Source organism: Euleptes europaea, chromosome 18 (genome assembly GCF_029931775.1).
Source record: "Euleptes europaea isolate rEulEur1 chromosome 18, rEulEur1.hap1, whole genome shotgun sequence".
Taxonomy (NCBI): domain Eukaryota; kingdom Metazoa; phylum Chordata; class Lepidosauria; order Squamata; family Sphaerodactylidae; genus Euleptes; species Euleptes europaea.
This window is the reverse complement of record NC_079329.1, coordinates 34,899,075-34,926,896: the sequence shown is the minus strand read 5'-3', so window position 1 is coordinate 34,926,896 and position 27,822 is coordinate 34,899,075. Positions and strand designations below refer to the sequence as shown.

At 45.2% G+C, this 27,822-nt stretch overlaps 1 protein-coding gene across 1 annotated transcript in view; it reads left to right on the top strand.

Annotated features, from left to right (window-relative positions):
- FBXL20 (F-box and leucine rich repeat protein 20) overlaps window positions 1–26,358 on the top strand; it is a 103,053-nt gene extending 76,695 nt beyond the window's left edge. The window contains exons 7-15 of the mRNA XM_056863125.1: window positions 1,089–1,184; window positions 1,936–2,062; window positions 4,471–4,545; window positions 6,093–6,223; window positions 8,526–8,586; window positions 14,806–14,850; window positions 23,280–23,336; window positions 24,579–24,791; window positions 26,117–26,358. Of these exons, the coding sequence (XP_056719103.1) occupies window positions 1,089–1,184; window positions 1,936–2,062; window positions 4,471–4,545; window positions 6,093–6,223; window positions 8,526–8,586; window positions 14,806–14,850; window positions 23,280–23,336; window positions 24,579–24,791; window positions 26,117–26,224 (913 nt within the window). The 3' untranslated portion in view covers window positions 26,225–26,358. The remainder of the gene's footprint in view (window positions 1–1,088; window positions 1,185–1,935; window positions 2,063–4,470; window positions 4,546–6,092; window positions 6,224–8,525; window positions 8,587–14,805; window positions 14,851–23,279; window positions 23,337–24,578; window positions 24,792–26,116) is intronic.
- Window positions 26,359–27,822: the final 1,464 nt, after the last annotated feature.

The window sequence follows — 27,822 nt, the reverse complement described above, 5'->3', positions numbered from 1 at the left end:
GATGGAAATTTTTAAAATAACTTCAATATTGCAGGGTAGAGTATTCCATTGAAGGAAGAACTGGTGTGTGTAGGTATAAGAGCAGAAGTGGTGGTTCCTACTTGTGGGGAGAGGAAGGGTTGTTTGGGGATCATGCATATGGACAGTGTTCTCTTTATTCCTTGATAGAAAGTAATTATCACTGGGTTGTGTTCCTGCCCAGGACTAATTACTTGGAGCTTTCAGTCAGTGAGAGGGACACAAACCTTCTACCATCTCAAAGGCAGATGAGCAGATTAGAGATTCTTCTTGTGCCCCTGAAGCTTTCTAGCCACAGAAACACATCTCTTCCCACCACCTTTTGGGGGGGAGGGGGTTTGTCTGTGTGCGATTGAGAAAGTTAGAGAAGAAAAAGCCCTGTTCATAATGGTCCTGTATGCCACATCTGACCACGATCATAGAGGGCGCCATAAGAGATAATGGAATAGAATATTGTGTTTTAAATGGGAGGAGTTTTATCTAATCAGAAATGGTTTTGTTGTAAGTGTATGATGTGTGATTTTGAAACTTGTAAATTATTATGTGCCACCTTGAGCCTGATTTGTGTCAGGGGAAGGCTGGGTATAAATGGAATAAAATAAAAACTAAAAATTAAATAAATTTTGGACAAGCAGGAGAGAAGAGCCTTGAGGGCTGTGTAGCTTGCACAGATACACACACACACAGCAACATGTTGTGTTAAGGGTAATATAAATAAAATGAAAAGTGTAGGTTTCCACTGTCCTGAGAATCGGTTTGGATGTTCTAGAACACAGCCAGAGCAGGAAACAAGTGTTTTTTTTAGACGTTTTAAAATGTTGATGTATGCATGAACAGAGTTAATAAAAGCATCTGGGTAGTCTGCTTCTTTGTTCACTCATTTTTTCCCCTTGCTGTTGTTGCTTCTGTCTCCCAAATGCACCTCTTAGTTTGTGTTAAAAAGAAAAAATTATACATGTCACATTCCCCAAAGCAATGAAAATGGCTGGTACATTTGTTCCTTCTGTTGACTGCTGTGAAAATTTGCGCAGTCATAACACTGCATCTCTGCGTGTTCCCTTCTCCTTTAGTACATGTACAAGCCTTAGCAAGTTCTGCTCCAAACTCCGGCATCTTGATCTGGCTTCCTGCACTTCAATAACCAACCTGTCCCTCAAAGCACTGAGGTGAGTGATTTACAACTCTTGATGACACCCTTTAACCTTGGATTGCTAAATATATAGTCCTAGTGTTGATTTTTAAAAATGTTACTTTTGTAATGGACGTGCACACGTCCTTTCATTTAATCTTGCTTTGTTTCAGCTCTTCGGTGACCATTGGCAGAAAGGCCACCCAGAGATGGAATTTAGGGAAAGGGGTGCCTTGCTCTTTCCCAATTGGTCTCACTTAGTGGATTCAAGGAAGCTGAAAATGACCCCTAATATTCCCTTGGGCTCTCAGTCTGAAAGGTCACCCTTAGGAGAAGAGGAAGAAGACTTCTCATTTTAGTTGGGGTCAGGCAAAGTCAACAAAACCTGGGGAATTAATGGGCCTGGTGGAGGTGTCAGTTGCCTTTCATCCATCCAGATAGGAACTCTGTTCACCAGCCATGGTTTTCAGTGTCTTTTTCCTCCCCTCCCCTGCCTCCAGGATCTATTGAAGACATGGCCAGTGTGGAGGGTACACAAACAGGCCTGTTCCTTTCTCCTAGCAGGGTTTTCCAGTGGGCGTTCTGACCACCTCACACCCACCACCTGCCAGTCATTCTAGAAGTGGCTTCCATTTGGCAGCCGCTCTGATCAGTTATTCACACGCTTGAGTAAATGACTGGCAGGCAGGGGGTTAAAACTCCCTTCTGAAAGACAGATTTTTGTCTCTGACTTCTCTGCCTGCTTTTTTCTCTCCTCTCCCCCCCCCCTTCTACTTTCACCTCACTAGCGAGGGGTGCCCTCTGCTGGAGCAGCTCAACATCTCCTGGTGTGACCAAGTGACAAAAGATGGCATCCAGGCTTTGGTGAGAGGGTGCGGTGGACTCAAAGCCCTGTTTCTTAAAGGCTGCACACAGGTACTCCTCTCCAGGGCAAGCAAGGGTGGTTGAATTTAGAAAACTTTAACTTTGAAGAAAGGCAGTGGGAGCCTGGGCTGTAATACATCACATTAAAGGTCAAGGTGGTCCCCTGTGCAAGCACCAGGTCATTACTGTCCCATGGGGTGACGTCACATCATGACGTTTATTAGGCACACTATGTTTATGGGGTGGTTGTCCATTGCATCTTCAGTCATCTGCACTTTACCCCCAGCAAGATGGGTACTCGTTTTACTGACCTCAAAAGGAGGGAAGGCTGAGTCAACCTTGAGCCTGCTACCTGAAACTGACTTCCGTCGGGATTGAACTCTGGTCGTAAGCTGAGCTTTTGACTGCAGTTCTGCAGCTTACCACTCTGCGCCATGGGGCACACTGGAAACAAATAATTGGAGAACAGTGGACATTTTGGAGGTTATTAATTCATAGGGTTGCTATAGGTCAGAAGCTACTTGATGGCACTTGATGCACACACATTCACTTTGGAGGAGAGAAGGAATGTTAACCTTGTGAATTAGGTTGAGAGAATGTGACTGGCCCAAGGTCACCAAACTAGCTTCCATGGCAGAGAAGGGATTCGAACCTGGGTCTCCCAGTTCCTAGTCTGAGACTTCAACCACTAAGCTATGCTGGGCTTAGCCCAAATGCACTACACCAGCGTGGTGTAGTGGTTAAGAGCGGTGGTTTGGAGCGGTGGACTCTGCTCTGGAAAACTGGGTTTGATTCCCCACTCCTCCACATGAGCGATGGAGGCTAATCTGGTGAACTGGATTTGTTTCCCCACTCCTCCACATGAAGCCAGCTGGGTGACCTTAGGCAAGTCACACTCTCAGCCCCACCTATCTCACAGGGTGTCTGTTGTGGGAGGGGAAGGTTATTGTAAGCCAATTTGAGTCTCCCTTAATTGGCAGAGAAAGTCGGCATATAAAAACCAACTCTTCTTCTTCTGTTGCATCACCGACCACAGCACTTTCATTTAATGAAAAGAAGTACTGCAACTCCCACTGCCAGATCCATGACCCACGAGCCAATGGCCACATGACCGCTGGAGCCAGCATTGTGTAGTGGTTAAGAGTGGTAGTTTGGAGTGGTGGACTCTGATCTGGAGAACCAGGTTTGATTCCCCACTCCTCCACATGAGCAGCGGAGGCTAATCTGGTGAACTGGATTTGTTTCCTCACTCCTACACACAAAACCAGCTGGGTGACCTTGGGCAAGTCACGCTCTCAGCCCCACCTACCTCACAGGGTGTCTTTTTTGGGGAGGGGAAGGGAAGGCGATTGTAAGACGGTTTGATTCTCCCTTAAGTGGCAGAGAAAGTCGGCATATAAAAGCCAACTCTTCTTCTTTTCTTCAAGACGGATTTCTCCAAAAATGTTTTCGTTTAGTTGTTGCAGGAGACTTCAATTAGTTCATTCATTCATAAACCTTTAATGGCATATATACTGCAATTAGTTCAGTAGGGGATAGGTCAGCATTGTAGATTAGCATCCTTTAGAGGGCACAGGGCCAGATTGTATCTGCTTGTGTCTGCTCACATACAGAAGGTTGCTTGCATGTGTACCTCCTTTGGTGGACTGCTGTGTGTAAATCTTTAAAGGGGAGGGGGCAGGGAAGGAAAAGCAGGTCTGCCGTTGCCCAGAGAGCATCTCTGCAACCCGCAAAGAAAGGAGCCCCAGTTAAGAGTTTTAAATCTGTACTTAATTTTAGAATCCAGATTAATTTTAAAAATAGCTTAAGCTGTTGCCTTATTTGTGGAATTTTGTGGGGGGAAAATATTGGTGGAAATATGGCCCTGGTTATCAAGTTATTTGCCATCTGTTCTCCTGGATTCAAGGATATCTGCAACATTTTTAGTAGCAGAAACCACTCATTTTTTGCCATTTCAAAAACGTGATGCTTTAAAACCGTCAAAGCATCCTCACTTGAAACAGAGAAATTGTTACGCTAGAAATAAGCCAACAAAATTCACACATCCCAATCCCAGAAGGCTCAGAGGCATCACTCTTTAGTAATGAAACTGATGTTTTTATATGTCTTCGTGATAAAACCAAGTATTTTGAAGACTCAGTCAAGGACTGCCACACCACCCAGAGTACCTCTGCTGGAGTTCTCAGGGTTGAGAGCATGGTACAATGAGGCAGCCTAGTAATGGCCTGGTATCTTCTCTCCTCTCCTTCTCCTGGGTAGGCATCATCCTGGCTGGAGGCTTTTATGGCCTTTTGTGGCTTTGAAGGTGCGGTGGCTGTAGCTGAAGCTGTTAGAGCCCACATTATCTCTGTTGCCCACATTCGGGCCCTTGGTCAAAGCCCCAGCTTGTCTTGGCTATTAACACGTTGCTTCTTTCTGTGGTTTTTCCTCACCCCACCCTTTGTAAATTTGTATTCTAGCTGGAGGATGAAGCCCTCAAATACATTGGTGCACACTGTCCTGAACTGGTGACTTTGAACCTGCAGACCTGCTTGGTAAGTAATCAACCCATGTGTCCCTGTCACACATGCAGAACTTGTCATAAAAATATCGCAAATGAGACCAGAAATTAAAGCTGAGGATTGTTTTGTAGATTTATTTTGGAGAATCTGGCAGGTGTCCTTATTTGAGCTGTTGTACTTCATTTTCTCTGTATTTTTTATTTTATTTGAATCTGTTCCTTTCAAACTAGGGCCACTGAGAAGAAGCAAATGAATCCATGCTGGAGAAAAGAGAAATAGGGGAGGGTATCAGGGAATCAGTCAAATAGCATCACAACTAGAAAGGCAACTGTACTGGCTTAAGTGGTAAAGCTTCTTCTAAAATGCAGCTCACCTGAGCAGTGATTGGATTAGATGGGCCGCAAGGTCTATTTTAACCAGTGGGGTGGGAAGAAAAAACACCCCAAATGCTGGCCTAGATGTTGTAATCCAACCAACAAGTCCCCTCACACCATGTTTGGTTCTCCCCCTTCTTTAAAAGAAAGGATAGGAAGTGTATGCTATGGTGCATTTCCCTCACCACTGAGCCACTTCCTGTCAGCCCCTACAATTAGAATTAAGGAGCAAGGCTTCCATAAAGCTTGATCCCTGGCAGTTTCTTTTTAGAAATTAAAACCATCTAGAACTGCCTTAGGACACGGCCCCCGAACATTCATTGAAACTTCTAAAAAATAAGCGGATGCCCCGCTATACTTTATGCAGGCAGCTGCATATCTGACCTTATCTGCTTAGTGTCACCATTGTTCTGAGTAAATTAGAACCACAGAAAGTTGTCTAGTCCAGCCCCACCTACATGCTCACCAACTGCTGGGTATTTTGGCCCCCACATCCATTAGGCGGTGGCCCCTGAACTGCCCAAAGCCTACTAGCCTCCACCGTCAACCCTACCAAAACCTTGCCAGACTCTTCCCCCCCACACACACACATGGAGCAGGTATTTTTAAAATGAGACCGGCCCATACTGTAGGTATTATTTAGATATCGTGGGGAAGTCTCCAAAACAGCTCTGGTGCTGACATTTAGTGTGGCCAAGACATCTGGCCTAGATTTGACCTTGTGCAGGAGGCCTTTCCAGGTTTATTTGCAGGACAGGCTGGGAAAAATTGGTCCTTTTCAGGTTGGAATGTTTTGTTTTGTTTTCTCTCCAAGCTTAATTTTTGCATGTCTTAAAAATACAGTTGCTTGTGTGTGTGTGTGTGTGTGTGTTTTAAGTTGGATCAGGAAGCACATTTTTATCCTGCAAGATAACATCCTGTGTACCAATTTGTGGTCCCTGCCAAAAATGAAATGTTTAGCCCAAAAAAGGAACTGAATTTGAGAGGCTGTATGCAGTTGGCATCCTGCTTTTCACATGGCAGTTTCCAACAAACCATTGCTTCGTTGCCAAAAGGGATTGAAAGTTAGCTGGATCTATCTATATATTTGGTGTACAAATATTTTCTTTTGGACATAGCACTTTATTTTGGACCCAGCTCCTCTGCAAACGCAATAAAAAAAGCTCTTCTTACTGATGACGTTGACTTCTCTCCCTCCCCCAATAGCAAATTACAGACGATGGCCTCATTACAATATGCAGGGGATGCCACAAGCTGCAATCTCTGTGTGCCTCTGGCTGCTCCAACATCACCGATGCCATCTTGAATGCTTTAGGGCAAAACTGTCCAAGACTTAGGTAAGTAGCATTGAATCTAGAAGACTGCATGTGAGCTACAATGGTGTGTATTGGATGCATTCAGTGATTAGAATGTCAGACTAGGATCTAGGGCAGCTAGGATTGCTAGTGACAGCCTGGCAGCTGGAGGCTGGGGGCAGGGTGGGGACATGGGGGAGTGACAGCGTGATGTCACTTCTGGGAAAAACGCAGAAGTGGCATCTTGCCTCTCTAGGAATTGCTGGAAACTCTGTGATAAAAGTATAGAGTTTCCAGTGATTCCTAGGGAGAACCAACATCACTACCAGGTGTGTCCCCTCCCCCAGAAGTGGTGTCACGCCATTGGGCCAATGGCTTTTTGGGGGGAGGGGTATTTTCTCCCATCACCACTTGGGAGGCATTGGGAAGTGGGAGCTACGGGTGGGAGCTTGGCAGCCGTAGGGGGACCCAGGTTTGAATCTCCACTCTGACATGGAAGCTCTCTGGGTTATCTTGGGCCTGCTGCTCTTTCTCTTCCTAACCCATCTCACAGGGCAGTTTTGTTATTAGGATAAAAGAGAGGAGGGGAGAATAATAGTGTAAGCTCCTTTGAGTCCCCATTGGTGAGGTATAAATATCTAAGGCTTGGATCCTGATAATGAGTTCCATGCATGCTAGGTAGCCCGTGCAGTGGAGCACACTTCCTCTTGTGCTCATGTTTCCATTTGTGCAAGATCAGTGGTTCATCATTGTGGTTTCTTTGTTGTCCTACATGGGGTTCAGGCCAGCCTGCACAGTACCCAGTAGTGACTGCACAGAAGACCACTTAATGAATAACAATTTCGGTTTGCAGCAGGAAATCTAGATTCAAATTCAGTAGCACCTTAGAGAGCAACAAGATTTTCAGGGTAGAAGCTTTCAAGAGTCAAAACTCCCTACATCAGATATATTGAAAGTGTCTGACAAAGGGAGCTTTCACTCGGGAAAGCTTTTACCCTGAAAACCATGTTGAATAAGGTACTACCTAAGTGCAACCCTGTTTTTTCAGTGAGCCCTTGTGGAAATATAATAGAAGTGCTAGTGCAAAAAGAACCACACTTTGAACTGGAGGCTGTCTAGTGTGCACAGGACTCATTCATAGGATCTAAGCCTAAATAAATGCCCAGCCAGATGGGAATCAACAGCTCAAGAAAGGGGGTCAGCGTTGGAAGTGAAGAGGAGCTGGACCAGAGATTAGAATAGAGTGCTTGTTTCTTTAGCCCACCCTCTGTTGAAAGCTCATGGTGAGTAATAGTTTTAAAAGCCAAACAGTTTGTGGTACTTAATTCCAGAGTAGCAACCTTGCTGGTCTGTTGCAACCAAAAACTTCTTACTCTCCCATCCCTTTCCCTTCTGTTTGTACTTCTGTGTGGGTGTATTTATATATTTAAGTAACTGAGAGTAACACTTCATGCATCTGACGAAGTGGGATCTGGCTCCTGAAAGCTTAAGCCACTATAAGTTTTTTTGTCCTTAAGGTACCGCAATACAGTTTATTGTTTTGATCACAGAGAATAGAATTTCTGTGCATCAAAATGTTTTTCATTGACCCCTCCCTATACCTCTTTAACCTTGACCTTTATAAACACACACACATATACCAGTACTGCTGAAAGAATTTGAGGGTTAGACTTCAGCAGGTTTTATGGGGAAGGTATCCTGATTTTTTCACAGGATGTAATCATTGTGGGAAGGCCCCAAAGAGAGCTTTTGCACATTCTTGTTCAGTAACATTGACGGGCTCAGAGGTCAATGAGAATGCAGTGGGTAAAATGGTCTCTAGGATATATTGGGCCTAATCCCAGAATGGGTTTCTCAGATAAAAACAGCAACTTGAATCTGTCCCCAGAGGACAATAGGGATGGACTTGGGAGGCAGTGTTGGGGAAACTGGAGAGTGCTGGAGTGTTAGAGGGATGATTGGGGTGTGCTGAGCTGGAACTGAGGTCCCATGAGAGAAAAGCAAGTTGAAATGGAGAATATTGGATAATTTTTTTCTTACCTCTTTAAAAGTGTTCCAGAGTTGTGCTGGGAGGCAGAGTGAAAACTTTTTAAAATAAAGACATGTCTGGTGTCCGGGTGGGTTGCTGGTCATTGTTTATCCATTCTGTATGAGTATGGTGGGATTGCTGTTAGCCAAAGTGAGCTCAGGAGATACAGCAGGCGAGAAATAACTACCTGGCACCAACAAGCGAAGCATCATCCCGATGCATGTACAGAATGCACCATGTTTGTGGGATTTCAGAAATGGGCTCTACAAAGCATCAAAAGTTGGCCGTATTTACCATATTTTATTTTCTGTGCAGAATATTGGAAGTGGCCCGATGCTCTCAGCTCACAGATGTGGGCTTTACCACTCTGGCTCGGGTAAGCGTCTGACTCCACGGTTTACTTCCTGGGTACTCGCCAGTGTGTGCTCAGGCCATGACTACATGCTTTTGCTTTCTGATGTGGCAAATACCAGGGCCAGCATTGACATTAGTTTATCAGAAATTAATAATTTATTATTAGGTCTATGGACCAAGGGAGGAAGAAAGAAAGGGAGGGGAAGACGAGGGGGGATGGGAAGCATAATACATAGTATAATACAATCTTAAGTTAACAATGCTAAAAATTAGGCCTCAGCCCAATAGGTAAAATTCCTAACTAAAATAAACTGGGGGCGGAGCAAACTGACTAAAAGTTGCCAGAGGTAGGCGTTGAGAGTTCTTTCTTCTTAAGAGCAGCCACTCTGGCCAAAAAGCAGGCAACATTCGATGTGGCTGCACCATTAGTTGAGTCGCCAAGCAAAAAAGGCAACACCCAGGCATGTAGAGGGAGGTTCAAGCTGGTGAGGATTGGAGCAATAAGAGCATCTCTATCTTGAGACCAGCGAGGACAGCGGAGCATCAAATGGTCCAACGTTTCGATTTCGCCCGTGTTACATGAGCAGAGACGGTCTGGAAAAGGTATCCCGGTATATCTGCCCAACATGACCATAGATGGAAAGGCATTTAAACGAGCTAAAAGGAGAGCCCGACGATGTGAGAAGTTTGAAACCGTAGAGCGGAACTTTGGAAGCTTCTCTGGTGGGGGGAGTCCCAAGACCAGACCGGAGCAAGTATTTCTGGCCCTCCCAACCGTACTGGCCCAATCTAACTTCTTCAATCTCTTCAAGATTGCCGCTAAATGAGATGGAACCAGGTTGTCAGAGGGAATAGAGATTGGGAGTCCCAGTACTTTTAGTTTTTCCGCTAACAGATTCAGCCAGGGGTTGGGGGCCAGGTCCTTAAGTGTGAGATGGAGAAACCCCACCTGGGATGGGAGATTGTCGTCCGGCAACTTAAACCTAAGCTTAATTGCTCTCCTCCACGCACGCGCCTCAAGCGAGGGTTGGGCCAATTCCATACGGAGGGCAGGCCCAGCAACACACCTCGGAGTTCCAGTAATTCTCCTGAGAAAATTGTTCAAAAGGCAGTCTAGCTTCTCATCCACGCCGGAAATCCAAATGTCTGCTCCATACAGAATCTGGGAAACCACCTTCGCGTTAAAGACATCAATGGCAGACGGGATGTGCTTGGCCCCCTTGGTTTGAAAAAACCTCTCTACCATTACAGTGGTGGATCTTGCTGTCTTATTCACATGGTCCAGGTGGGCAGACCAAGATAGTTTGTAACTGAAGACAATGCCCAAGTAGCACAAGGTGGAAACCCATTTGAGTTGTCCGTTTTTGACCTTGAAAAACTGGGAGCCTCTTGGTGGCAGAAAAGCGAAGCACTTGGCGTAATTCACAATGAGTGCTTCTTGATCACAATGTTCCAAGAAGAGATTGATAGTGGACCTCAGCCCCACTTCTGATGTCGCCAACAAAACCGCATCGTCCGCATATAATAAAAGTGGTATGGGCTGACCGGCCAGATACAGGGGGTGCATTGACATTAAGTGGGACAACTGAGGCTGCCTGTCTCAGACAGTACTGGGAGACAAGAAAATTCGGATACAGCAGCAGGGGCTTTTTCTTACAAATGCGGCTTTAAAAAACCTGCTCCTGCTCAGGATCTGTGGGGTGAGGGGTGGAACTGAAGTAAGCATGAAATCCCACAGTTTGTTGGGGGGTGGGCATGGGGCCCAGTGTGTTGTGAATCCTACAAGCATTGAGTGAGTGACAGCAGCAGTTTTCCAGGTTGGGGAATGGAGTGCAGGCGAGAAAACGGGGGATGAGAGCAAAGTTCCCTGAGGGAGGCCCTGATTGGCCAGGGGCATTGATAGTTTAGTTTGAGTGGCCAGGGGAATGGAAAGGGAAGGAGACTATGCCAATTTCAGCAAGGCATCCAAGCCAAGCAGCTGGCTGAAGAGGTGATCACAAGCCCATGGTCTGGTACATATCAGAAGTTTGGTTTGGGGTGGGGTCATTGGAAGGCCAGGCAGACTTACCTTTTCTGTTGGTTAAGAGGTGGGGTTTTAGATCCTCCAAGTGCCTTTTCCTTCATCTCTGCACATGGTAGCTATTTCCTACAGCACCCTGGTCCACAGTCTGTAGAACTGTCCCACTTCCATACCAAGGAGAAATAAAAAAGGCCAAACCAGTCACAGGAGATTAAAAAAGGGCAAGGCTGATGGTGCAAAGAAGGTAAAAGTATATTTTATTATTAGGTTACAATTCCCTATGCATTTCACCCAAAAGGCTTCTTCAGGAGAGTCTTGCAGTAGAAAAACCACTGTAAAACTCTCCTGAAGAAGCCTTTTGTGTGTGTCAGGGAAGCTGAGAGCAATACCATAAGGGGTCTAGACTCTATCAAGAGACTAAACTCCTAGCAGAGTCACTCAAGACGGAATGGTCACAGCTGAGACACCAGATGAAGATGCATCCACCCTCTTAAGGGATCAATGGCCACATCCGCAGAAAAGAACAGGCAGTTCCAATGGGGATGGGGGCAGAGGAATCCCTGAAAGTTAGCTACTGGGCAGCAGCAGTAGTGGAAGGTGACACTGGCGGAAGATCTTTTGTAGACAGCGGCAGTGCCACTACGGCTAACCATGGTTAGTACTGCGCAGAAGAAGGCACTGGTAAACCACTTCTGACCAACCTTTACCTTGAAAACCCTATGATGGGACAATCCAAAATGAAAAAAAGATAAAGTGCTGGAAGATGGGACCCCCAGGTCGGATGGCACTCAATCTGCTACTGGGGTAGAGCAGAGGACAAGTACGAGTAGCGCTGTTCTTAATGATGCGATTGGACTAAAGCCGAAAGGACGTTCAGTGGTTGACATGAATAGATGCAAAAGGAAAGTCCGAAGCTGTTCGACGCATATGATAGGAACATGGAATGTGAGAAGCATGAATCAGGGTAAGCTTGAAATTGTTAAACAAGAAATGGAACGTATGGACATTTCAGTCCTGGGAGTAAGTGAATTAAAGTGGACTGGTTTAGGACATTTTCAATCAGAAAATTACAAAGTGTTTTATTCAGGGAATGACAAAAAGAGAAAAAACGGAGTTGCTTTAATAGTGAGGCAAGATGTAGCAAAGGCAGTCAGGAGCTATAATGCAAAGTCTGACTGAATAATATCAATCAGACTTCAGGGAAAGCCTATCAACATAAGCATCATTCAAGTTTATGCCCCAACTACAGATGCTGATGAGGAAGAAATTGAAAGCTTTTATACCAGTGTTCAGGAAGAAATTGATCACACACCTAAACAAGATATGCTGATAATCATAGGTGATTGGAACGCAAAAGTAGGAAGCAGAGCAGAATCAAATGTTAGCAGATTTGGGCTAGGAGCACGGAATGAAGCAGGAGAACGCCTCGTAGAATTCTGTGAAGACAACAACCTGTTCACTGCAAACACATGTTTCAGGCAACCAAATAGACGATTGTATACATGGACATCACCAGACGGCCAGTATAGAAATCAAATAGATTATATAATTGGAAGCAGAAGATGGAGAAGCTCTATTCTCTTGGCCAAAACAAGACCAGGAGCCGACTGCGGTACAGATCATGAATTGTTAATATTGAATATCAAGATAAAGCTTAAGAAAAATACCAAAACATTCATAGCACCAAAATACAATCTAAACAATATTCCGGAAGAGTTTAAAGACCATGTAAAGAACAGATTTGCATTACTGAGTTCAAGTGAATGTAAACCTGAAGAACTATGGGGGGTAACTAGAGATATTATCAAGGAAGAATGTGCAAAGACTATTCCTGTAGCCAAAAGAAAAGAAAAACCTCGATGGATGTCTGAGGAAACTCTTAAAATTGCCAGAGATAGACGAGAAGCAAAAGTAGAAGGTGATAGAAATAGAATCAAAAGTCTAAGTGCAACGTTCCAGCGACTCACACGTAGAGACAAAGAGACCTATTATAATAACCAGTGTAAAAAAATAGAAGAGAACAACAAAAAAGGAAGAACAAGAGATCTGTTCCACAAGATCCAAGAAATCAAAGGGAAATTTAAAGCACGGTTAGGCATGCTGAAAGATCAGCATGGAAATAATTAACTGAACAGGACAAAATAAAGAAAAGGTGGGAACAATACACTGAAGAACTATACAGAAGAGATGAAAGGATAAAAGATTCTTTCCAAGAAGAATCTTTTGAAGAAGAACCTACAGTTTTAGAAAGTGAAGTGAAAGCTGCATTGAGAGCAATCGGGAGAAAAAAATCACCAGGAGCAGATGGGATATCAGTAGAGCTATTCCAAGCCACAGAAACGAAGTCCATCAAAATCTTGACAAGAATATGCCAACAGATATGGAAAACAAAACAATGGCCCACAGACTGGAAACGATCCATTTACATTCCAATTCCCAAGAAAGGAGACATCAAAGATTGCAGCAACTATCGGACCATCGCATTAATTTCTCACGCAAGTAAAGTGATGCTCAAAATCTTACAGCAAAGGCTGTTACCATATATGGAACGAGCAATGCCTGATGTTCAAGCTGGTTTCAGAAAAGGGAGAGGCGCTAGAGATCATATTGCAAATATACGCTGGTTACTAGAGCATACGAGAGAATTTCAGAAGAAAATCAGCTTCTGTTTCATAGATTACAGCAAAGCTTTTGACTGTGTGGATCATGAAAAGCTATGACTGGTTTTAAAGGAAATGTGCCACTACATCTGATCGTTTTGATGCTCAACCTGTACTCTGGATAAGAGGCCACAGTTAGAACAGAATATGGAGAAACGGAATGGTTTCCAATTGGCAAAGGTGTCAGACAAGGATGTATTTTATCTCCCTATCTCTTCAATCTATATGCAGAACATATAATTAGGAAAGCTGGATTAGATTTAGATAAAGGTGGAGTGAAAATTGGAGGGAGGAACATTAATAATTTGAGATATGCTGATGACACTACATTATTGGCAGAAAACAGTGAAGATTTGAAACGACTACTGCTAAAAGTTAAAAAAGAAAGTGCCAAAGCAGGACTACAGCTGAACATCAAGAAAACAAAAGTAATGACTACAGGAGAATTATACAACTTTAAGGTTGACAATGAGGACATTGAAATTGTTCAAGACTTTCTATTCCTTGGCTCCACCATCAACCAAAAGGGAGACTGCAGCCAAGAAATCAGAAGGAGATTGAGACTGGGAAGGGCAGCCATGAAGGAGCTAGAAAATATTTTGAAGTGTAAGGATGTGTCACTGGCCACCAAGACTAGATTAATGCATGCCATCGTATTCCCTATTACTATGTATGGGTGTGAAAGTTGGACAGTGAAGAGAGAGAGTGTTACGGATTCCATGGACTGCCAAAAAAACAAATCAGTGGGTTATAGATCAAATCAAGCCTGAACTGACCCTAGAAGCTAAAATGACTAAACTGAGGCTGTCATATTTTGGTCACGTCATGAGACGACAAGAGTCACTGGAAAAGACAGTCATGCTAGGAAGAGTTGAGGGCAGCAGGAAAAGAGGAAGACCCAACAAGAGATGGATTGACTCAATAAAGGAAGCCACAGCCTTCAATTTGCAAGATCTGAGCAAGGCTGTCAAAGATAGGACATTTTGGAGGACTTTCATTCATAGGGTCGCCATGAGTCGAAAGCGACTTGACGGCACTTAACTCACTCAATAAAATGTACTTTTACCTACTTTGCACCATCAGCCTCGGCCTTATTTTTTAACCCCCACTTCCATACCCTCATTGAGTACCAAAAGATCCCCCTCCCCCCAAAAAAAACCTGAACTCGTGGGAGCAAAATAATCTATTCCAGTCAATACCTTTGCATGAACAAACTTAGTCTATTCTAATTGCAGAAATGGGGTTGCTCTTGCTCCAAACTGGGCAGAAGGGCAGGTTATGTAGCACACAGTTAGCTCTACTCACGCAGGCCAGAATGGATTTGTCTTCAGAGTGTCCAGTGCACCATGGGAGTCTGATCTTTTGCATTCCTGTTTCTGATCCGAAAAAGAAAGTTTAATGTTCTTGTGTCAGCTTAATTTATCAAGGAGTTTTCAATAGGGTAATTGCTTTGAGGGGAGGACTGAACCTTGGGTTGAGCAAAGAAGAACATGAATAGCCTATGCTTCTAAAAACATAGTAAATGCTTAGTTCTCTCTCTGTTGTTGTTTTTTATTTCCAGAATTGTCACGAGCTAGAAAAAATGGATCTGGAAGAATGCGTTCAGGTAATTGTGCCTTTTTTAAAAAATGAGGAATGTCAGTGTGGTAAAAACAGAGGACAAGCTTGGCCCAAAGGTATTCCAGCACTGCCATAAGTTGCTAGGAAAAGTATCTGCTTGCAAGTTCTTTCTGTACATTCCAGAACACGGAATCCGGAAGTCTATTAGTCGCACTTTCCGCTTTTAGGCTGCTCCTGTTACGTTAAAAAAGAAATTAAATTTCCGGCTCTGAAGGAAGGGCATCTTGAAGCTTGGGTGATTCTCGTCCATTGCTTTGGGGAGGCAGGAACTAAAATTCTATTTCCTGTCTCCTGGGCGGGAATTGCCCTAAGCTCCCAGTTCTGTTCCTGCCTTGCTGGGGAGAGCACTGTCGCAGACGACCTCCTCTTATTTAACATAGCCAGTAGCTCTAGTTTAGCTGTCTTTCCTACTCTAACCCTCTATTTATTTTTCCTACGCTAACCCTCTATTTATGTTATCTACTACGTCCTCTTCTGTACTGGTACCGTCTCTTGTCTTCTCCATCTTCTCCCCGGTGCCTCTCTCGGGAGTAAAAAATGGCTACTGCATCGGATAGAGCTGCGGACCCTAAAATGGCCACCAGCCTCAGTTGAGGAGAGGAAGAAGAACTATTATCAGAGGCAGACCTTGATACAGCCCTGAAAAGATTGGGCAACCTGGTTCCCTCTGCGAGTCGCTCCAGCAGTCTCTCGGACAAGGAACCCAGGAAGACAAAGGATGCCGCAGCAAAAGCCAAAACAGGCAAAAAAAAAAAAAAAGCGTGAAAAGGAAGTTCGGTGGCAAAACGACTCCCGCCGCCACTTCCACTAAAGCAAGCCGCACTGCTGCTGTTTCAACACCGGTCACCATTCTTCCCCACCAACAGAGAAGCCTCCGATGGGTAAAGTACCCCCCCCCCTTGTCGGAGGGTGCAGGGCCCAAATGCTGCCAGAGGAGCGGGTGGCAGACGTGATTAGTTCCACCTTTAGAGAACACTTCCAGGTGCTTCAAGCCCTGGTGTGTCAGCATTCTTCTCAAAGCTTTAACCCTTACCGACCTTCCCTCCCCTTCATTGACTCACACGGACTCCATTCAAATGGATCCCTGCAGTAGTCAGAGAGTGTGCATAAGCCCCTGGCCCACCAAAGCTGCAGTGAAGTGCATTTACAATCCCAGTGACCATAACATTAGGGATGACTGTTCTTCCAGCGTTCTGGGTTCAGGATTGGATGAAAGGGAAGAAGGGGAATTTAATTCTAATGAAGAGTTACCTCAGGTGCAGCAACAGCAACCCAGGCTTTTTGCACCCGAGGGCCATCAATCGCTTCTTGCCAAGGCTCTCTTTGCATTAGATCTATCAGATGAGCCTGAGAGCACAGAGGAGACCAAGCCTAAGTCTAGGCGTAAGGGAGTCAAAGAGTACTTCCCCCTATGAGAGCCTCAAATTAAAAAGATGCCCCTTCCAGAGTATTTTGAGAAGGTGATTAGATCAGAGTGGGATAACCCCATCTTTAACCAGTAGTTCCCCTCCAACATTAAAAGGCTGTATGAAATGGCACCGTATGCCATGGATATACTAGAGCTTCCGGTGGTAGATGCCCTGATCACAGCCTTGCAGTCATCTGACACTCTGTCAGAGGACAGCGTAGGTTCCATACGAGACCAGTTAGACAAGAAAGCCGATTTTTTTGTCTAGGAAAGTACATGAAGCCTCCTCACTGGCCATTCAAGCTAACTCTTCAGCGGCCATCATAGCCAGGGCTTCGCTGACCTGGACTAAGGAAGTCATTCAGCTACTTCCAGATGCGGACAGAAAAGTTGTCGAGGACTTGTCCAGAATACAAAAGGCCTCTGCCTTCCTAGCAGATGCATCACTAGATGGCCTCATTTACTCCGCACTATCTGTAGCTTCTAACATTGCCATCAGAAGGGCCCTATGGCTCAGAGCCTGGCAGGTGGAGTATAAATCTGAGACCTTACTGATGGCCTATCCCTTTAAAGGAGGGAAACTGTTTGGCGAAACCAAAGACAAGACACGCACTATGCCTAGAAACAGAAAGGACAACAAACCTAACCAGTCATACCAGCCCTTTCAGTCATTTCACACCCTACAGAGATTTCGACAGGACCAAAGACAACCCTCATGGTCCTCTTCAAGGGGCTCCTTTCAATGGTTCAACCACTTCTACCGTGCCCCTCAGCAGCAGCAATAACAACAGCCCTTCAGAGGAAACCGGGCAGATAGGTTTGCCAAAAACAGTGAACAGTGACGCCAGAATGCCGTGGGAGGACAATTACAACAGTTTCTCCCACAGTGGACCCTGGCTGTTACCTCACTTTGTATTCCCAGCGATGTATTGAGTTTGAAAATGTTATAAAAAACATCACTTTAAAAGGGTTTTTGGATACCACTGCTTATAAATGGTTGGAAGACGTCTTCACAGCTAAAGGGGCCAAACAAAGTGCGAACAGTATTTTTTATAACGTTTTCAAACTCTTAATACATCGCTGGGAATACAAGTGCGGTAACCCCCCCTGTCTCATCCAAATGCCTGGGTCCTTCAGCTCATACAAAAGGGCTACTTTATCAAATTCATTCGCAAGCCACCAGACCGACTAGTAGCATCACCAACAACAAGGCACAAGGCAAAGCAGCTAAGGACCATGGAAGCCATAAACCATCTCCTTCAGATCGGAGCCATCGAGCCTGTCCCAACAGAGGAGCTCTATACTGGAGTTTATTCCATCTTCTTTACGGTCCCCAAGAAGAATGGAAACTGGAGGGCCATACTCAACTTGAAGTTCGTAAACAAGTTCATTCAGAAAAAATGCTTCAGGATGGAGACCCTACGGTCTATAGTCGAGGCCCTCCTACCAGGCACTCACATGACTTCCATAGACCTCACCAAGGCTTACCTACATGTGCCTATTAACAAGTCACATCTGCATTTTCTTCGATTCACCTACACGAACCTTCACATGCAGTTCTGAGCCCTGCCCTTCGGACTCTCATCGGCACCAAGGGTTTTTTCCAAGGTTCTGATCACCTTGATCGCATCACTGAGGAGGGAAGGGATCCAGATTCACCCTTACTTCGATGACCTACTCATATGCGCACCCTCGTCTCGCCTGTCCACCATACACACGACAAGAGTCATCGACTCCTTGGAACGTTACGGATTCATGGTGAACAGAAACAAAAGCTCCCTCGTACCCCAACAGCTCATTCAGCACCTCGGGGTAACGATCGACTCTGTGGCCAACAGGCTGTTCTTATCAAGGGAAAGGTCTCACAGAAACAACCTCATGGCACTTACGAGACTGTAGGGATTGATGATTTCTTGTCTAGGCATCGTTTTGTGGGCCCGTTTCCATGCCTGACCCCTGCAGAATCTAATTTGACCAGACATCCATCCTTCTCAAAGTAGACAAAGTCATTCCACTCTCCCCACAGGTCGGAGCCTTTCCTGGTGGGCCAATACGTTCAACTTATCAGTAGGCCTCCAGTACATACAAGAAGAGCCTATTCAACTCTTCACGGATGCATGCCTCTCTGGATGGGGCGCCACCACTTCAGGCCTTCTGGCTCAAGGACTATGGAATCCAGCCGAACAGCAGCTCCACATCAACCTGCTAGAGTTATGAGCGGTTTGGATGGCATTGTTGAAATTCCAGCATGTTCTGAAGGGCAAGCGTATTCTGGTTCGCACGGACAGCGTGGCGACCAAAGCCCACATCAGCAAACAGGGCAGGTCCAGGTCGCCAGCACTGCACCGGGAAACGGAGAAGATCAAGTGGGCGGAGAGTCATCTGATCTCCATCCGTGTGGAACATATCCAAGGAGTGTTAAACACACAAGCGGACTGGCTGAGCCGACGTTCCATAGAGGAGGGAGAGTGGTCTCTCATCCAGACAGTGTTCCAGGCCCTGGTCTATCGAATAAGCTTACCAACTGTGGACCTGTTCATTTCTCACCACAACAAACAGCTCCCACGATACTTTTCTCAATACTTCCATCTGAGTGCAGAGAGCATAGATACCCTACTGTCCCCCTGCCCTCAGGGGATGCTCTATGCCTTCCCTCCATTTCCCATCCTTCCGAAGGTCATCAGGAAGATCGGGACCGAAAAGGCAGACGTAATCCTCATAGCACCAGACTGGTCACTCAGACCGTGGTACCCAGCCCTTCTAGAGATGCCCGTGGGGTGTCCGTGGCGTCTCCTTGTCTCTCAAGACCTCCTTCACCAGGGCCCAGTATTACATCCGGATCCCGGCTGGCTCAGACTAGCCGCCTGGAGATTGAAAAGAGCCGGCTTCTAATGGAGGTGGTTAACACCATCCTCGAAGCCAGACGCCCATCTACCAGAAGGATCTACGGGTATACCCTTTGGTCTATGGTGTAGGTGAAAGGTGGCATGCCCAGCCTCTTCATCAACTACTATCATTCCTACAGGATGGAGCTCGACAAGGGCTCAGAGCCTCTACCCTGCACAAGTAGGTGGCGGCCATAGCTATAGTCTGCCCAACCATAGAAGGGGTGCCCCTGTCTACACACTCAAATATCAAAGCATTCATAAAAGGAGTGGCCCAATCTAATTGTCAGGCTTCAGCAAATTCACAGCATTTCAGGCAATAGACTTTCAATCCAGGCAGAGCAGCGATTCAAAGATTTATTTCAGAAGTCAGTGATTTCAGTAAGAGACACGCAAGATTGGAATACATGACAGGGGGAGTGGGGATACATTTATAGGGCTACAGGAACAAAGAGAGAATGTAGTCGTTTCCTGCTGGTAACGACTTAAGTAAAACTGAAACAGAAACAATCATGAACAATCAGTGGAGGAGATGGCCGCGCTCTCGGCTTTGTGCGCGGGACCCAATATCAGATCGAAGATTTACACGGGCGGGTCCCAATACAATTGTAAATCTTTGGCCAGAGCTCGTGTGCAAAACGGGGGGGGGGGGAGGAGTGTACGGAGAACTCCATTTTGTTTGCGGGGGAACCATCTTGTTTGAGGACGGAGCTGTCAGAAGTCCTATCTGACACTAATCCACCCGTGGCTCATCGATTCCCTACGTGGAGCCTCAATACAGTCTTAACGGCACTTACCAAACTGCCATTCGAGCCTCTTAGGGAAGTCCCCCTAAGATTCCTCAGGATGAAGACCTTGTCTTTAATGGCCATCACCTCGGCCAGATGGGTTTCTGAGCTGGGGGCCCTTTCCATCTGCAAGGGCCTATGTGTATTCCACAGGGACAAGGTGGTTCTGAGACCTGACCCCACCTTTGTCCCAAAAAATCAGTACCCAGTTTCACTGGGCAACAGGAGCTGCATCTCCCATCCTCCTGTTCCAATCCGGCTAATTCCAGGGAAAAACAATGGCATTCCCTCGATCTCCGTAGGGCACTCAGAATCTACATGAGAAGGATGGCTACTGTGAGGAAGTCAGACTTTCTATTCATATCCATCTCTTCGCCCAACAAGGGCAACAGGACATCCAGGGCGGCACTGAGCAACACCATCAGACTGTGCGTTGCGGAGGCTTGCAGAACCAACGGGCAACAGGACGTCCAGGGCGGCACTGAGCATCACTGCTCATTCCTTACGCAGCGCAGCTACCTCGGCCGCATTTGACAAACAAGCGTCTGTTGAGGATATTTGTAAAGCCGCCACCTGGTCAACCGTGTCCACCTTAATCAGGCATTACCGCATCAACGCCCAAGCTTCAGCTGATGTGGCCTTTGGTAGATGAGTGTTACACCATGTGGTGGAGGAAGATGAAGACTAATCTCACCCGAATACTCATGGCTCTTGGACATCCCAAGCTTCAAGATGCCCTTCCTTCAGAGTGACAAAGGATCCTTGAATACTTACCAAGAAGGTCCTTTCTGCTCTGAAGTGGAAGGGCCTCTTGCCCACCCGAAGATTGTCAGTCTTCATCAAGGGTGGCAGAGCCTCATACCTGCAACGTCAGTTAAGAAGCTGTAAGAACACTCAACACACTACAGCATGTCCAAATTGAACCCAAGACTTACTCCCTCTTGGTCTCAATGTTATTAACAGTTGTTCTTTCTGTTTACAAGGTTCATGTTTGATTAAACCACTACATTGTTCAGTAGTATGTATATGTTGTGATTGTTATACCTGTCTCCATTAGTTCGTTGTAAGCAGAACTGGAAGCTTAGGGCATTCCCACCCAGGAGACAGGAAGTAGAATTTTAGTTCCTGCCTCCCCAAGCAATGAACAAGAATCACCCAAGGTTCAAGATGCTCTTCTACTTCAGAGAAGAAAGGACCTTCTTGGTAAGTATTCAAGGTTCCCTTCCGTACTCCCTCTTTGAGCCATCAACAGCTCCTGATAGGTTTCAATTGTTAAACTCAGATATTTCTGTTTCCACAAGGACTAGTAGGTTAAAGATTTTCCCTTCTGATAAAGCTACTGAAACCTTCAAGGAATAGTATTCAGGAAGCAAGCTGTAAACAATTACAAAATAATATCTTAAATGAGGATTGGTCCTTAGGTGTTTAAGGATGCAAATTGTAAATGTTCACCTCGCTTCTTCCAGATACCCTTTAACAGAACTTTCTCCTTGCCAGACTATTTCTGCTGGTTAGAAATCCATAAATTTAGACAAACTTTCATATTGGCGAGATGTAATGCCTGAGACTCAGCCAAGGCCTATACTATAAAATTATCACAAAGAGCGTAAATGCCCATTTTGTCCAGAGCAGGTAGACTCCCTAGCTCACATAGTCCACAAAATAAATATATCACTCCCTGGATAAAACAGCTAAAGACGCTTTCTGAGAAGTGGATACTGCGTTTTTTGCGTTCAAGTAGATTGGTCAGTTGCATGAGAGATGTGGCAACTTTTCTCTTCATAGTGTCAAGAAAAAATTAAATTTCATTTCCCCCGTTTTTTAAAGTTTAAAATGGTAGATGAATAGCCAATTGCTGATAAATCTAGTGAAAGGTAAAAAGAAAGTGTGCGCATTTCCCCACACGCGGGGTGGGGGGGGGCACTTTCATAAAGGCCACGTCCCCAAGGTCTTGATCACTCAGGAAAAAGTTGTCCATGAAGTTCTTGTAGCTCTAACATTGTGAGGTAGGAGTAGGTACACTCCGTGAATTCCATTTAGTTACCTCTTCTTCTTCTTTTTAACTGTCAAGTCTTACAGATAATGATTTTATTGGAGATGAACGACGGCTGCTGACATGTGTAGTAAAATTAAAAATGTGTCATCTGACATCATTTCATTGAGGGTTTCCTCAACTGCTGCTTGTGGGGCAGAAGGAATTCTTGGTGCAATGCTATCAGGGCACGTATTCCTTTGTACTCCTCGTTGCTAGGAGAGGCGGTGGTGTGGGGCTACTGCTTTTTGGTGTTAGTGATGTGTTTCCATAATTTCTAGAAAGGCCTTCCAAACACTTGTCAAGGGTGGAGCAGTCTAGCTTACTGGTTCTCAGCCTTATGCTGAACCATCTCAAGACCGGGAAACACTATATGACTAAGACAAGCAGTACCTGCGTTTGTTCTCACCCCGAGGGCAAGCCGAAGGAAGGGAAGTGGCAGGAGCAGGCAGGCCTTCCTGAGGATTCTTGCCATGATTTAAAGCTGCATGGGTTTTGTCTTCAGACTTTTAAAAATATGAATCCCAAGCGTTTGATCTCTTAGAGGGAGTCTTCTTACATTCTTATTTATCTCATATGGGTTTTGGGGAGGGCTTCCTCCGAGCAATCACTGCTATGTACAACTCACCAACAGCTCAAGTTGAAGTGTATAATTTTAGATCTAGAGATAGAAATACAGAGAGGAATTCAGCAAGGCTGTCCTCTATCTCCCTTGCTATTTGCTTTATCAATAGAACCACCAGCAGAAGCCATACGTTATAATGCAGACATTACTGGCATAAAAATGAATGGATTGCACCACAAAATTAGTCTGTTTGCAGATGATATAATCCTTTACATATCCTTGTACATCTACTATCCCAATTATAATGAACATTTTACAAACATGGAGAACTATCAGGCTTCCAGATAAATTATGCCAAATCAGAACTAATACCACTGAAGGTAGCACAGAAAACAGATTATATTAAAGCAAAATACCGATTTAAATGGAATCCCATATCCTGGAAATATCTAGGGGTTAATATTTCCCCAAACTTACATAGTCTCAACCAGATAAACTATGATACTCTCATTAAAAAACTCAAACAAACAATGACTGAAAAATGGGAATCCCAGTTCGTAAAATAGTAGTGTATAGTCAGGATCTGTTTAACAGTTAAAACCCAACTAATCTGTGTTCAAGCGACTGTATGTACTCTTGCTTCAAAAAAGATTGCGCAAAGTGGTCTCTTCTGGGACTTCCCCAGGGCCCGGCGCACCCATCCTCACATGTGTCTTTGTTGTCATTGTCTTTTCCAGATAACAGACAGCACGTTAATCCAACTCTCTATTCACTGTCCCCGGCTCCAGGTTTTGGTGAGTCTTGGAGGGGCTTACTTGCACATCCCTGTCATGTTTTAACAGTTTTGTCCATTGGATTTTTAAGGAACTTGAAAGATTGGAGAAGAAAAATGAGGTGGTTCCTCTGCTGTAAATCAGCATACCTAAGTAATGCACACATCACTCTTCTGATGTGCGAGGAGTCACTCAGCCTCAGTCTTGGCTCACCCTCCTTCATACCAATCCCATGAGGTAGGTCTTTCTGTCAGGTAGGAGCCAGGTGGGGGTGTGAAAGTTACAGCAGCTTTGTTAATCAGGAAGCCCAGCCAAGCCTGCTTAGACCAAGTGCAGCATAATTGTGGTTCATTCTCTTCACCAAAGGCCCCCAGTACAAATCTTCCCCCAACCATAACATCACTAGGTATACTTACGCAAGCTACCATTCCTTGGCTTTAGCGCCCCCCCCCCCACCAATCTGCAGTGTGGATAGAAGGTTATTGATCTCTCTTACAGGTTTGCTGCAAGGATTTCCAATATAAAGTTGCATGTGAATTGCATTGTACACGTGTAAAGCTTTGCCGAGATGCTAAGTAGAGCTGGTAGTGGAAAGAGCTAAAGGGACTTTCGAAGGTAGTTGCCATTGCCTGAGAGAGATTCTGAGAGAACTGTGACTGGCCCAAGGTCACCCAGCAGGCTTCATGTGGAGGAGTGGAGAATCGAACCCAGTTCTTCAGATTAGAGCTCTTAACCGCCACACCACGCCGGCTCTCATAGTGGAGCTAGTTGGTGGTACTACAGCCCCAGTAATGCAGAGATGAAAATAGCGGAAGAGCGCAGTGCTGAAGGAAAGAGTAGCATGGGTTGGGTATGTTACAAGAAGATTGGCCATTTGCCCACACAAAATGGGCAAGCCGGTGCTGATTTTGGAGAGGGAGGAGGATACATTAATTGAGAAGCCCTGGGGTCTGTATGACACACAAAACGAAGCTGCAGGTTAAGAGAAGGGAGTAGTGGAACCTGTTGGCAGAGGAGCCTGTCTCTGTGTCATCTGCTTAGCAGACAGAGCCCTTGAAATAGAGTAACCCAACAGTAGCAAAGGTTGTCAAAAAAATTCTTGACGGGACATGACAGCTGGGGGTTCCTGTAGGTGTATTTTTAAGCTCCACCCTACTCGACCGAAATGGCCTCAGTCACCTTGCGCAGCTGTGCAGAAGACTTAGTCAATGTCGCTAGCTCACTCCCCTTCCTGATTGTGTTGTTTTTCCTTTGTGGTGGCAGAGTTTATCACACTGTGAGCTAATCACCGATGATGGGATTCGCCACCTCGGCAACGGTGCTTGTGCTCATGACCGCCTGGAGGTGATCGAGCTGGACAACTGCCCTCTGATCACAGATGCCTCCTTGGAACATCTCAAGAGCTGCCACAGCCTGGAGAGGATAGAACTGTATGATTGTCAACAGATCACACGGGCAGGAATCAAGAGACTCAGGGTAAAATTATGCGTATTTAAAAATACATGGATATTGTGGTAGTTCCTTGCAGTTTCACCTGTCCTCTTATAAAGTAACTGACTGGGACAGTGGTCTTCAGTCCATGGGTAGGGACCATCAGGTGGACCATAGAGTCTCACCTTCCGGGCTGGGGAATGCCTGTAGCATTTCCATGGTTGCTGCTTTTTGGAAGTAGTTAATGCTACTGAGCATGCGTAGAGATCGAGGGTGCCACATCTCCTGATCCATTTAAAGACTGACTTGGATGCAGAATTCAGGGAGCGTCACAGCACCTCTCCACCCTTTGGTTAGGAAAGTATGTATTTTTGCAGGTCCCTCCCCCATCATCACCATTATCCTTGTGTCAACACTTGCAGCTGACATTCCCTTTTAAAGTTTTTTTTTAAGTTGGGAATTGCTATAATTGCTATATCGCAACAATGTCATAATGAGCTATTGCCACAATCCACTACACTTTAGCCCTTTTCGTTGTGCAATTACAAGGGGAAAGAAGCAGACTGCACATTTCATAGAAAGAGTTGGAAGGGGCCATACAGGCCATCTAGTCCAACCCCCTGCTCAATGCAAGATCAGCCTAGAGCATCCCTGACAAGTGCTTGTCCAGCCTCTGCTTAAAGACTGCTAGTGAGGGGGAGCTCACCGCCTCCTTAGGTAGCTGATTCCACTGTCAAACATCTCTTACTTTAAAAAACTTTTTCCTAATATCCAGCCGGTAACCTCTCTGCCTGCAATTTAAACCCATTATTGCAAGTCCTATCCTCTGCTGCCAACAGGAACAGCTCCCTGCCCTCCTCTAAGTGACAGCCCTTCAAATACTTAAAGAGAGCAATCTTTATAACTCTGCAATAAACAGATCTAGATACATTCTTTTTTTAAAAAACACCTGGAAACAATTAGATTGTGGTAGTAGATTGTTATAATGTGATAACACAATAGCGATCTAGCAATTCCCAAGTCCTACAGTAAGGGGAGGGGAATGATAGCCTCAGAGGCCAAGTCAGGGAAAGAGAGGGAAAAACTGCCGTATGTACTCTCTGTTGCTACTTTGCATGTCTCTGCATTCACAGCAGGAACAAGAGCTACACAGAGAATAATTTCTGTGTGGAAGCAACCAGAAGCTCACATGTCTTTTGCCCTCAAAGATGGGGCTAAGAAGGCTTATGGAAACAGTGGGTGGGGCCTATCATTTTCTGATTCCCAACTCTCCTCTACGCTCATCCAACTCTTTTTGTGCTCATCATTGCAAGTTTTCTGGGTGTTCCTCTAAACAAACAAACAAAATTACTATGTGTTTGTCTTTTCAGACTCACCTACCCAATATTAAAGTCCACGCCTACTTCGCCCCTGTGACCCCACCGCCATCTGTGGGGGGCAGCAGACAACGCTTCTGCAGATGTTGCATCATCCTATGACGCGGGAGCCGGGTTACTCTGCACACAAAAGAATAACTGAGTATTTAAATTGCCCTTCTAGAAGTAACAGCAGACACCAGTCTCTCCGTGGAGAAGTGATGCTGGTGGTCCTTTGCCAGGGTCCCTGGAAAAGAAAGCAAGCAGGATGTCGGGGGGACTGGTTGCAGAACTGGGCCCTCCCTTTTGCTGTATAGCTACACACTCAACTACACGTCATAGTGTGTACACACACACACATGCAAGCTCTCTCTCTCTCTCTTACACACACACACACACACACTTATGCACATACACACACCTACCTACTTGTTCCAGCCAACCGAAGGACCCTGGAGCTGGGGAGCTGGATCAGTTGAGATCCTTCTTTTTTTCCCTTTAGGTGGATTGATATAATTATGAACCATTCCTACTGGGCATGCTCAGAAGAAAGCATGGGGGTGGGCGGGGAGAGACGATAGGGAGAGAGGGGATCGTCACACAAATCCGAAGAACTGCTGCTGCTTGGCGGGATGGGGTGGGGGTGGGGGTCATTTGATACCGGAAACAGCAAAACGGGCAATCTCTTCACTGCAGGCGTGATAATTGAGGGAAGGGAACAATAATAGTAAACTCTGAATCCTGCATCCACTGTCCAGAGGGGAAGAAGAAGTAAACAAAAGCAAGAGAACCCCACGGTTATCTTTTTTACTTTAAAAATATCATCATCCTTGTGTAAGGAATGTTCAAACAGCGGCCATCGTGAGACTTTGATTCCTGTGCTTCTGTACTTCCTCGTTTTCCATGCCGGCACAACACTGAGCATGCTCATGTCGAAGGTTCAGCGGTTTCTCTTCCGTGTTTCGTAGCATTTGGCTCAGAGGCTTCCTAGATTGTTGTGACTATAAAGCTAGAAATCTGTAACGTCAGGTCTGATTTATTTTCTTTTTTGTTTCCTTTCCTCTCTCTTCCTCAAAACCACCAGTTTTTTAATGTCTAATTTTGAAATTGTATGAAATTATTGAACGTAAAATATATGTAAAGTTCATTTTTCTAAAACAAAAAAAGAAAGGGGGGTGTCTTTTACCACAAAGCCGAGCTTTGAAAACACAGTTGTGAAATAAGTTGAAGTCATAAAATCAAAAGGTTTTTATAGAGATTATTTTCCATTTTTTAAAACCAAAACCAAAAACCAAAACTGACCTCTGGGAAGAGGTAAGTTCACAAATATCCCAGCTAAAGGACATGCAGCACATAAGCTATACTACACAAGTCTGTTTTTAATCATAATTACCTTACACCATTAGAGCCATTTCTGTTTGTGGGGGGGGGGGGGCTTGTGAGCTGAAGCATTCATGGCAACCTTGCCAGACTTGTGCATTTTTCTCCATAAGTAAGCACTGACGTGGAAGCTAGCCAGATCCATCCGATTCAAAACTAAAGTAGATATTGGCTTAAAGCAACATCTTCCACAAGCACAAGGAAGCCATTTAATGGTGCCTTTGAGACTTTGTGGAATAGGCATTTCTGTAGTCAAAAAGGGCAAGAGTCCAGTAGCACCTTAAAGACTAACAAAAATATTTTCTGGTAGGGTATGAGCTTTCGTGAGCCACTGTGAATTA